The sequence below is a fragment of the Prionailurus bengalensis genome, chromosome E2, assembly GCF_016509475.1.
Source record: "Prionailurus bengalensis isolate Pbe53 chromosome E2, Fcat_Pben_1.1_paternal_pri, whole genome shotgun sequence".
In the NCBI taxonomy this organism is placed as follows: Eukaryota; Metazoa; Chordata; class Mammalia; order Carnivora; family Felidae; genus Prionailurus; species Prionailurus bengalensis.
The window spans coordinates 16,034,040-16,046,242 of record NC_057352.1 but is presented as its reverse complement, the minus strand read 5'-3'; the positions used below and the strand labels follow the sequence as shown (position 1 = coordinate 16,046,242).

Genomic DNA, 12,203 nt, shown 5'->3' with positions numbered 1-12,203 from the left:
GAAGCAGGCTCCAGGCTCCAAGCTAACAGCACAGAGCCTGACGTGGGGCTCAAACTCACGAGCCACAAGATCATGATCTGAGCCAAAGTCGGACGCTCAACTGATAGAGCCACCCATGCGCCCCTCTTTCAAACATTTTTGATCATTACCCGAAACAGGGAAAGCATTTTACATTTACAACCCCCCAACGGATGTCCAGAATGAAGCTTCACAAAGCACTTACCCTTACTGATGTTTTTTATTCCAGTCTGTTTGGTTTGGGGGCCTTTTCCCCCTTAATAATGGTCAAGAGCCACTCAAATGATTTAATGGCTCACAGTTAGGGAAAAACTGTATGGTTCCTTTTTGTAAAAAAGACAAAACAAAACAAAAAAAAGCTCAATAATCATACAGTGTAACTGATATAAAAACAGAAAGAACAGAGTCATGCTTTGTACTGTGCCTTGTACTCAGACATCTGTCCTCGTTCATAAACAAGCCTACCTGACTCTTTGAATTGGCTGCATAGGTTTTGATCATATGGGGGTACTTGGAACATCTGTTAATCCCTTGTTAAAAGATGTTCAGGCCTGGGGCGCCTGGGTGGCTCAGTTGGGCATCTGACTTTGGCTTAGGTCATGATCTCACGGTCTGTGAGTTCAAGCCCCGCATCGGGCTCTGTGCTGACAGCTCAGAGCCTGGAGCCTACTTCAGATTCTGTGTCCCTCTCTTGCTCTGCTCCTCCCCTGCTCATGCTGTCTCTCTCTCAAGAATAAATAAAACATTAAAAAAAAAAAAAAAAAAGATATTCAGGCCAGATCTAATTTACTGTTTGTTTGTTTGTTTGTTTAAGTTTTTATTGTGTTAAGTAGTGGGGCTTGAACTCATGGCCCCAAGATCGAGAGTCGAACACGCCTCCCACAGAGCCATCCAGGCGCGTCTAACTTGATTACATACAGTGTTGGCAGTGAACATCCTTGTGTGTGCCTACAAGTACTTGGACAGGCTTTTCTGTCACACGGATTTCTGAGAGGTCAGATGTTAAACCACTGCCACTCATCCTTCACTTCTCAGCTCAGATGCCCTCGCCTCCCTGGGGAGGCTCCCAGGTCACCCTGCCATCCCTTCCTGGTGTTATACACTCCGTGGCTCCCTGGACACCCCCCCACACGCCAGTTTGCAGCTGTGGCCACATGAATAGATGTTGCTAAATCGTAGAAAGCATATCTAGTCAGAGCTTGCTTGTTTTAAAAGAAAAACATTTTTTTAACGTTTATTTACTTTTGAGAGAGAGAGAGAGAGAGAGAGAGAGAGAGAGAGAGCGCACGCACACAAGTGGAGGAGGGGCAGAGAGAGAGGGAGACACAGAATCTGAAGCCACCCAGGCGCCCCTGAGAGCCTGCTTTTTTTAAATCCAGTCTGACATCTCTACCTTTTGATTTGGCCATTGAAACATTCACATTTAGAGAAGTCATTGATAATTATTGCATTTACATTCCCCGTTTTGCCATTTTCTATATGTTCACTACCTTTCTTGCTCTGTTCTTCCTTTACTGCCACTTTTCATGTTAAATAATGTATATTAGTGTACTGTTTGGATTCCTCCTGCTTTTTTCAGCTATTTTCCCCAAATTCTTATAATATGCATCTTAACAGTGTAATTCAAATTTAGTAACTTGGGACGCCTGGGTGGCTCAGTTGGGTAAGCATCCAACTCTTGATTTCAGGTCAGGTCATGATCTCACGGTTTATGAGTTCAAGCTTGGCATTGGGCTCTATGCTGACAGTGCAGAGCTGCTTGGGATTCTCTGTCTCCTCTGCCCACGCTCCTCCCTCCCCTCAGCATGCACGCACACTCTCTCTCAAAAATAAGTAAGCATCAAAAAAAAAAAAAAAAAAAGACTTTATTGTTAAAAAAAAAAAAAGATTTAGTAACTTAATAGAAACTTTTCTCCAGTATAGCCACATTCCTTTCCCCCTCTTTTGTGCTGTATTTTTCATTTTATTAAATCTACATTTGTTATAAGCCCAACAATATAGTATTGCTGATGTTGCCTTTTATATCTTTAAGGAAGTTAGAGAAGAAATAAAACATAAATCTATAGTCTTTTAAGAAAAATTTTTTAATGTTTATCTTTTGAGATAGAGACAGAAAGACCGAACACAAGCAGGGGAGGGGCAGAGAGAGGGAAACACAGAATCCAAAGCAGGCTCCAGGATGTCAACTGTCAGCATAGAGCTCGACACAGAGCTTGAACCCACAGACTGCAAGATCATGACCTAAGCCAAAGTCAGAAGCTTAACTGACTAAGCCACGCAGGTGCCCCCTCTATAGTCTTATTCTAACCTGCAAATTGACTTTCTTGGATCCTTCATTTCTCCATGTGGATTCAGGTCATCATCTGGAGTCACTATCTGTTTTCTTCTTCTTCCTCTTCTTTTTTTTTTTTTTTTTTTAGATTTTATTTTTTACGTAATCTCTACACCCATCTTGGGGCTCAAAGTACAACCCCAAAATTGAGAGTTGCACACTTCACCACCTGAGCCAGCCAGATGATCCTGGAGTCATTTTCTTTCAGCCTGAGGACTTCTTTTTATTTCACCAGGCAGATGAGCTGGCAGTCAGTTTCTCAGTCTTTGTATCTGAGAATGTTTTTATTTTGCCTTTGTGTGTAAAGGATAGTTTTACTGGATACAGAATTCTTGGTTGGCGGTTTTTTCTTTCCACACTTTGAAAATGTCATTCCATACTATTGTTTCAAATAAGAAGTCTGTAGTTAATTATATTGTTGCTTCCCTGTATATGATGAATCCTTTTTCCCTTGACATTTTCTTTTTTTTTTTTAATTTTTTTTTTCAACGTTTATTTATTTTTTTGGGACAGAGAGAGACAGAGCATGAACGGGGGAGGGGCAGAGAGAGAGGGAGACACAGAATCGGAAACAGGCTCCGGGCTCCGAGCCATCAGCCCAGAGCCTGACGCGGGGCTCGAACTCACGGACCGCGAGATCGTGACCTGGCTGAAGTCGGACGCTTAACCGACTGCGCCACCCAGGCGCCCCTCCCTTGACATTTTCAAGGTTTTTATCTCACCGTTTGACTTTGAACTTTTTCTGGATGTGAATATCTTTTTTTTTTTTTTTTACTTTAATGTTTATTTATTTTGAGAGAGAGCACAAGCAGGGGAGGGGCAGAGAGAGAAGGAGACACAGAATCTGAAGCAGGCTCCAGGCTCTGAGCTGTCAGCACAGAGCTTGATGTGGGGCTCAAACTCATGAGCTGTGAGATCATGACCTGAACCAAAGTCCGACCCTCAACCGACTGAGCCACCCACTCGCCCCTGGATGTGAATATCTTTGTATTTACCATTCATAGGGTTTGTGGAGCTTCTTAGATGTGCAGATGATTTTTTTTTTCATCAAATTGGGGGAATTGTCAGCCATTATTTCTTCAAATCTTTCTTCTGCCCTTTTCTCTCTTTCTGAAACTTTCATTGCACACGTGTTGGTTTGCTTGATGCTATTTCAAAGATTTTGGTATAGCAGAATGTCTTATTCATTGAACTAGGCAGGCAGATGGGAGGAGCCCCAGGCTAAAATGCCACAGAGTCCCTCTTTTCTTACCTGAAGTTCAGCAGTTTTCCAAGCATAGATGATTCTTGCATTGCCATATGCCCTTGGTCAATTGCCAGAGTGCTGAAATGGTTGTTTTTGTCAATTTTGTGCTTTCTGGGGGGAGAATATTTGCCAGTGTCCTCATTCCATCATAGTCAAAAGTCCCACCCCTTCATATTACTAAATTGACCTTCGAAAAGGATTTATTGACTTAGATGCCAAAGGCATTACTTTTGTCACTAAGTCCCTCTTACTTAAAATGGAATTGGAATTTTACTTAAGTTTCATTATTTAGTTGCTTGTTTGTTTATTTATTTATTGAGAGAGGCAAAGAGAGAGAATCCCAAGCAGACCCTGCACTGTCAGCACAGAGCCCCACGCAGGGACGGAGATCGTGACCTGAGCTAAAACCAAAAGTCAGACATTTAACCCACTAAGCCACCCAGGAGCCCCAATTTAAAAGTTTTAGGGGCACCTGAGTGACTCAGTCATTTAAGAATCTGACTTCAGCTCAGGTCATGATCTCACAGTTTGTGGGTTCAAGCTCCACGTTGGGCCCTGTGCTGACAGCTCAGGGCGTGGAACCTGCTTCGGATTCTGTGTCTACATCTCTCTCTGTCCCTCCCCCACTCATATTCTCCCCTCCCCCACCCCATCTCTCTCAAAAATAAACAAACATTAAAAAAAAAATTTAAGGAGCACCTCGGTGCTCAGTCAATTGAGCATCTGACTTCAGCTCAGGTCATAATCTCTCAGTTCGTGAATTCAAGCCCCTCATCAGGCTCTGTGCTAACAGCTCAGAGCCTGGAGCCTGCTTCAGATTCTGTGTCTCCTTCTCTCTGCCCCTCTCCTGCCTGTGCTCTGTCTCTCTCTCTCTCACAAAAATAAACAGTAAAAAAAAAAAAAATGGTGGGGGGGGGCGGCGCCTGGGTGGCTCAGTCGGTTTAGCATCCGACTTCAGCTCAGATCATGATCTCAGTTCATGGGTTTGAGCCCCGTGTTGGGCTATGTGCCGACAGCTCAGAGCCTGGATCCTGCTTTGGAATCTCTGTCTTCCTCTCTCTGCCCCTCTCCTGCCTGTGCTCGCTCTGTCTCTCTCTCTCTCTCTCTCTCTCTCTCTCTCACAAACATAAACATTAAAAAAAAAAATTGGGGGGGTTGGCACCTGGGTGGCTCAGTCAGTTTAGCATCCGACTTCAGCTCAGGTCATGATCTCACGGTTCATGGGTTTGAGCCCCGTGTTGGGCTATGTGCTGACAACTCAGAGCCTGGAGCCTGCTTTGGAATCTCTGCCTCCCTCTCTCTCTGCCCCTCCCTGGCTTGCATGCTCGCTCTCTGTCTCTCTCTCTCTCTCTCTCTCTCTCTCAAAAATAAACATAAAAAAAATTTTTTTTAATTTAAGTTTTAAAAGTCACTTTGTCTCAGTGGAATAAACAGGTGGGTCCCCAACAGCTGGGTTCTGGTCAGTAGCATGAGGTTCACTGTAGTGTTAATTCCGTGGGAATCCGGCATTTCAGATACTGAGCTGGGGTTTTAGATTAGATCAGTAGGAATGGTGTCTGATGTATAGCGAGTGCTCAAAAAATATTTGAGTGAAGAGGCTACTGAGCAAGCTATGTTTTAAGTAAAAAAAAAAAAAAAAAAGTTTACAGAACAACGTATTAATGTCATTCCAGTTATATAAAAATACAGTCCTCTACCCCCCCCAAAAAAATTCTTCATGCTCCCCCCCAAAGTAATAAAAGGTTCTACCTCTCTGATTGTATTCACGTGTATATTTGTAATGCATAGGAAAAGGGAGAGAGAGAGAGAGAAAAAAAACACGAGTGACAGAGAGAGAGAGAGAGAGAGAGAGAGAGCCAGCAAACTGTAAACCTTGGTTACCCCTAGAGACAGGTAGGACCCCCACCTCTAGCTATGTAAGTTGTGCCCAGGAGACAGGGAATCTCGGGGTGCATCCACCCACAGGGGGTGACTGTTTTGGATTCCCAGTGGTACCAAATGTGCCAGGAGGGCATTCCTGGGGTGGGATTGGAGGAGGGGACCTCCTAGGCAACTTGGCCTTCTCCCTATATAGATTTCTGTATTGGAACTTTCCACAGCAGCGATGTATTTGTATACCTCTTGTGCAAAGGAATTTTTTTGTTTCCCAAGAGTACATTTAAACAGATCAGTTCTGCATAATGGGGAACATATTTGATTGCTTATTTCTCTTGTTTTTACTTTGCAGTGACGTGAGCTCCAGGGCCGGCTACCCTGCTCAGGTTTACAAAACCGCCAGCACAGAGACCCCTCGGCCCTCCCAGGTGGCCCAGCCCAGCCCCTTCCAGCTGTCTGCCTCCGTCCCCAAGTCCTTCTTCTCCAAGCAACCTGTTCGCAATAAGCACCCCACAGGGTGGAAGAGGGCAGACGAGCCCCCGCCACGGCCACTCCCCTTCACTGACCCAAAGAAGTAAGTGCCTGGACGCCCAGCAAGGTTCTACAAGAGCCAAGCCAGGCGTCTCTGGGTGGGGAAGGAGGGGACACCTCACTCACTCATTCAGCAGGATGCTGTGCCAGTCCCGCACCATCTCTGTGGATTCCCTTAGTTGGGTGTTCACAGGGCCCCTTGGCTGCCCAAGGGGCACAGCCTTCAAGGAGCTGCTATGCAGGAGACGGGGTTTGGGGAAGGCTGAGCAGGATGGAGGCTGAGAAGGGAGAGGGGGTGGCTTCTGGATGGATGAGCTGAAAGGAGAGCCGCCAGGGTTGCCTGGCAGACCGGACGAGGGTTAAGAGGAAGGGCGAGGTTGAAGAAGACTCTAGGTCCTATAGCCGGAAGGGCAGGCTTGCCTTGAGGTGAGGGCTGAGCTGAGGAGCAGGCTTGGCTGGGGGAGAGTCCCGGGCGGGTTACGTTCAAGAAGCACAGAAGACATCAAGGAGGAGGCAGGGTAAGGAGTCTGGAGCTGAAGGGAGAAGTCAGGCTGGAGGGGGAAATTTGGGTGTCGTCTCACAGGGGCACGAGGCTGGAGGCATACCCCAAGGCCGGGAGTGTGGGTAGAGAGGAAGGGGGAGTGCAGGGCGGGGCCAGAGAGTCCTCAGTGTGCAGAGAGTATGCGGAGGAGCCCGGGTGAGGAGCCTGGGCATGATGGGCTGTGAGCTGGGCGTCGCTTTGAGCCTCATGGAGGTCCCCCAAGGTGCAGGAGAGAAGGGTAGGGTGGAATGGGAGGAAACTGTGTGCTCAACTCATTTGAGGCATTTTGCTCTACTGTAGAGCAGAAGAGAGCGGAAGAGTATGCATTAGGGAAGGATTTCTGTTTTAAAATAGAAGACCATACCTCACATTTACTGAGTGCTCACTGTGTGCCAGTCTCGGTTCTAAGCTCCTATACGTGAATTAGTTCCCTAAGTCCTCACAACAGCTCTGTAAGGCAGACCTGCTATTCACCCCATTTTACAGATAAGGCAACTGAGGCCCCGAGTCACTCAGCTGGTAAGGGACAGAAGTGGTCCAAGGCTCCTCTTCCATTGGGTGTGGGGGGATCTGCCCTCCTCCCCCAGTTCTTTGTAAAGTCTTTCATGACCTGGGTGGACCATTCAAATGTGTGGATGACGCAGAGCTCAGAAGGAGACAGGTGTCAGGAAGACAGAAACGTGACCCTGCAGATGTCCGCAGGAGAGCCTGGGCAACTCACACCGAGAGTCCAGTTCACACGCATCACTCACAGCCAGGGACACGCGGGAGTCTAGGCTCTGACCCTCCGCTACCTCCACCCACGGGCTGGATGACGAGGGCTCCGTTGACCAAGCACACAAGTACCAGGCACTGGCTGCGGCATGTGCTTCGCCAAAACTCCTGCGCAGACCCTGCTCGGTTGGCTTCCTCCCTCCTCTGCCCTCCCATCCTCCCGCTCGCCCCCTCCCTTCTCCACTCCACTGGCCTCTGCTGCACCTCATGCTTGCCAAGGCTAGGCCAACCTCAGGGCCTTTCTGGGGGTTCTCTAGTGCCCGGAGAACTCCCCCACCCCTGCCCCCGATCTCAGGGCTGTCTCCGGGAAGCTTAGTCTGATGCCACCTCGTCAGATAGGCCTTCCCGACTAGACCTGGCCCCTGCCGTCATTCGGTCACTTTTCTCGTTCTCCTGGAGAGCGGGTGCCATGTCTCGGCTGCCTGGCGCTCCGGGTGCTCCTTCAGTGAACGTACGCGCTATGCATCTCGTCGCGTTCTCGCTGCAACCCCATAAGATACTACGAGACCCCCACTGTTCAGGGTGGCCAGAGGGTCAGTCCCTGCTGACCCCCTTCTGCTCTTCCACCACGGCAGCCGCTCTGGCTGTCCTTTCCCCGCGTGCGTACCTACTAGGGCCGCGGCAGTGAGGTGCCACAGACTGAGCGGCTCGACTCCAGAAATGTACTGTGTCACGGTTCGGAGGTCAGATGTCCGAGATCAGGGCATTGGCCGGGTCGGTTCCTTTTGAGGGCTGCGAAGGGGAACCTGTTCCAGCTGGTCTCCCAGCTGCTGCAGATTTGCAGGCCACGTGTTGGACTCCGTGGTCTGTAGATGCATCTCCCCAGCGTCCGCCTTCGTCTTCACGCAGCCTCCTCCCTGTGGGCGCGTCTCTGTGTTGGCGTTTCCCCCTTTTATAAGGACACCAGTTACTGGACGAGGGTCCATCCTCATTGTCTGAGACCCTATTTCCAAATAAGGTCACGCTCTGAGATAGTGGGTTTGTACTTAAGCATCTTTGTGGTGGGAGGGGACCCATAACACCACCTCTCAGGTCTTAACCCAGACACGCCATCCTTGGGGAAATTCGTTCAAGCCCACACCAGGCTCATCCCTTCCACTGACCTCATGCTTCTTCCCTTCTGCGGCACCTGTCCCAGGGTACATCAGAGCATCATTTTCTGGCGGCTGGCTTCCTCTCTGTCCCGCATGGTGGACTGAGAATTCCAGGAGAGCAGAGGTGCCATGAGCCCCACCCGGGGCCCAGTACACAGTAGGTGCTCAGATGATATGCCTGAATATATGATAACACTGAACAAACAAAAACCCACTTTTCCCTATGATAAGACTCAAACATACACATCATTTTTATAGATGTGTATGTTTGTATAAATGTATGTATGTAAACCGAGTATATAAAATATACATATAAATATCAAATAGGGGCGCCTGGGTGGCTCAGTCGGTTGAGCGACTGACTTCGGCTCAGGTCATGACCTCACGGTTTGTGAGTTCGAGCCCCGTGTCGGGCTCTGTGCTGACAGCTCGGAGCCTGGAGCCTGCTTCGGATTCTGTGTCTCCCTCTCTCTCTGCCCCTCCCCCGCTCATGCTCTGTCTCCCTCTCTGTCAAAAATAAACAAACATTAAAAAAAATTTTTTTTGGGGGGAGGCGCCTGGGTGGCGCAGTCGGTTAAGCGTCCGACTTCAGCCAGGTCACGATCTCGCGGTCCGTGAGTTCGAGCCCCGCGTCGGGCTCTGGGCTGATGGCTCAGAGCCTGGAGCCTGTTTCCAATTCTGTGTCTCCCTCTCTCTCTGCCCCTCCCCCGTTCATGCTCTGTCTCTCTCTGTCCCAAAAATAAATAAACGTTGAAAAAAAAAATTTTTTTTTATTAAGTGATCTGCACCCAACATGGGGCTTGAAGTTACAACCCTAAGATCAAGAGTTACACGCTTCATGGACTGAGCCAGCCAGCTGGATACATTTTTTAAATCACATGCAGAAGATAATATGTTAATTTAGAATGATTGCTTTTGTCCACACACTCGCATTTCATAAAGTTGTTTTATTCTGATTCTCTCTGAGCATTTTGGAGATAGTGTCTTTATCATTGTTAAAGATACTTCTAAAAAAAAAAAAAAAAGATACTTATGAGTCACCTACCCTAATTTTCCAGAAAACACCATCTTCAAGCTAAATTATTTGAGGTTAAACATACCTTTTTTTTTTCCTGCCTATGAAGCTGTCACTGAAATTTAATCCCAAGGCACAAAAACTCATTTGCATAACTTATTTACCTCCGTATGTTAATACCCACTTTACCAACTACTGTCAGAAGCCCTTCCCCTACATTAGCTCATTTAATCCTCACTATGCAAGTACTTTGCATCCCATTTTCCAGATAAGAAAAATTGAGGTACAGAATGGTTACGTTACTTGCCCAGATTCACTCAGTTAGTTAAGGTTAATCACTGCAAATGTTATGTTCGTTCGTTGGGTAATTTGTCCCCACAAGGTCACCACATATTATGAGCTCATCACCCACCCCCACCAGGAGTAATTACCAAACCTGTCTTTCTTTCCTTCCCTTTTCCTTAATTCCGGTCAAAGACCTCTAACACGCCCCATGGAGAAGTGCTAATGGCCTCATCCAACGCAGGGGTGCTCCCTTTCAGCCAGACTGCTGGGCTCAGGCTGTACAGACCCAGCCCCATTGATCCTCCTCACGAGAGGGATCTGTTCTTACCTCCCATTTCCAGATGAGGAAACTGAGGCACAGTTAGAAGTACATAGCCAGGTTACCCAGCTTTCTAGCTGAGTAACAGAGCCAGGATTCATCCCTGGCAAGGTAACTAACCATCAGAGTGTCTTGTCATATAAACCACCCAAGGAGGATTCCTGTCCAGGGCAGCGACTCCTATTTCCTGAGGACTAATTTCTTGGACAGAGCAGTGTCCTCTGTATTTGGGCACGTGCTCTAGTTGACCAAACGATGGAGGAAGCTAGTGAAGGACGGAGGATCTGTGCTGTGTCTCTCGTGCTCGGCCCTTCTGCTGCAGGCCCTGGTCAACACTGGGGGAGGGACAGGCCAACAGTTCTGCCTCAGGAGATGGCCAGACACCCCTGTTTTGACCACTTAATTCTGCTGGCCATTACAGAACAGCGTGAGGGTCAGGATGGGAATCCGTCAGCTGCCGACCCCCACCTTAACCCGTCAGTTTCCCTCTCTTTTTTTTTTTTTTTTTTTTTTTTTTTTTAGTTTCCCTCTCTTTAAAATGGGGTGACAGTCATCCCTAGCTCCAGGGTTGTGAGGATTTAGTGAGTTAATCCATGCGAGCTTCTCCCCACCCCACCTTGTTTCAGCAGCACAGAGCTTAGCAGGTGAGGGTGTGACCACGCCAACGTGTTTCTCTACCGGCAGCGGCAGGAGATGCGAGGCTGGAGCTCAGATCGGGAGGTGGAGTCAGCAGCCCCTAGCCGTCCTGGGCATCTCCTGCCCGGCAGGCTGATCTTAACCCAACTGAAGGGACGGCAGTGCCCCTGTGGGCTAGAGTGGCCCCTGGGCCACCCTAAGAAGCCTCCCTCACAAACAGGCACAGCCAAGAACAGGCCGCTGCTCTTCCAGGGAACCGCCGTACTGACACCACGTGTCTCCAAGTGTCACACTAGTCAGCGACATTACACAGGGTTGTTTGGACCTACACAGGTCGGGCCCCGCCCGACCCTGTCCCTGCAGACTCTGGGCCCAGTAAGGAGGAGGCAGGCCCTAGCGAACAGTTTCTGTTGTCACACTTGAGGACCCAGGCCCCAAGCATCCTCATGTAGGGCCCCTGAGGGGATGAGGGGAAATCCCGTGTGTGGGGGCAGCCTGGATACCAGGAGCGAGTGAGCACTCGGGGTGACGGGCAGTCCCTGAGTCCGACCGTCTCAGTTCACATCCCAGGTCCACCAGCACCTGTCGGCATCGGTGCCCCCACCTGTGGGGGTGAGGCGATGGTAGAGCCTCTCTCTCACGGCAGCCGTGAGGAAAGAATGCAGCCACACACGAGACACCAGCACCGGGGCGAAGGCCCAGCAGCTCACCAGGAGCTGCTGCTACCACGACCCATGCACGGTCGAGCACAGCTTCCATCATGAGTGAATCTCACGGTGGCTCAGAGCATCCGGCAAATGTGGATGCTGAGTGTCCTCAACTCACAGTGCCTCAGTTTCCCCAGCCTCAAAAGGGGAGGACAGGAGTACCCATCCTAGAGGTGATGTGAGGATTTCAGTGAATCACAGGGAAATGCCTGGTCACTGTTGGCTGGGCTGACAGGCACTGGCGTCTGTTGGTTGACAGCTGGCCTTCGGGCTCCTTCCTTCCTCGGATTTAGGTCCAGCTCAGTGCAGCCACCAAAGGAGCAGGGGAAAGCCTGTCTCCAACACCCACCCCCACTCCTCCCACGGCAGGGCAGGCCGCCGCTGCTTGCTCCTACAGGGCTCTCCCAGCCATCCTTCCAGGAATATCCTCCCTCCCCCTGGGGTGCAGACCTGCTGTGTGTCCTCGCCAGCCGTGCTGGCACAGCCCCCAGCTCAGACAGGCTGACAGCGGTGCTAATTAGCTTAATTAACTTGGCCCCGAGGGAGCCGCCCCAGTTGGAGGCCAGAGCCCAGAGTCAGCTGGGAGCAGGCCCAGCCAAGTCAGAGCCGTTGGTCGCCTTCCACCTCTGGCCCTTGTGTCACAGGAAAAAGGAGATGCTGTTGTCTGGCTCCTTACTGCAGAGCCTTCTTTGTAAGTTGTCTTTCTTTTTTCTCCACTGCAAGTGGTTTAATTCCACGACACGGCAAAGTCGCAAGTTCAGGCAGCATGGGCAAATTAGAGATTATGTCCGGTGCTGTAGGGCAGACGTCGAGAGAAGGCACATCCTTCC

The 12,203-nt window shown here is 49.4% G+C and overlaps 1 protein-coding gene across 5 annotated transcripts in view; it reads left to right on the top strand.

The window, feature by feature from the left end:
• The window catches only part of SIPA1L3 (signal induced proliferation associated 1 like 3), a 238,986-nt gene that overhangs the window by 209,261 nt on the left and 17,522 nt on the right, over positions 1 to 12,203 (top strand). For all 5 annotated transcript variants that reach the window (XM_043599043.1, XM_043599038.1, XM_043599039.1 and 2 more), the window contains one exon: positions 5,824 to 6,045. In XM_043599043.1, the coding sequence (XP_043454978.1) occupies positions 5,824 to 6,045 (222 nt within the window). The remainder of the gene's footprint in view (positions 1 to 5,823; positions 6,046 to 12,203) is intronic.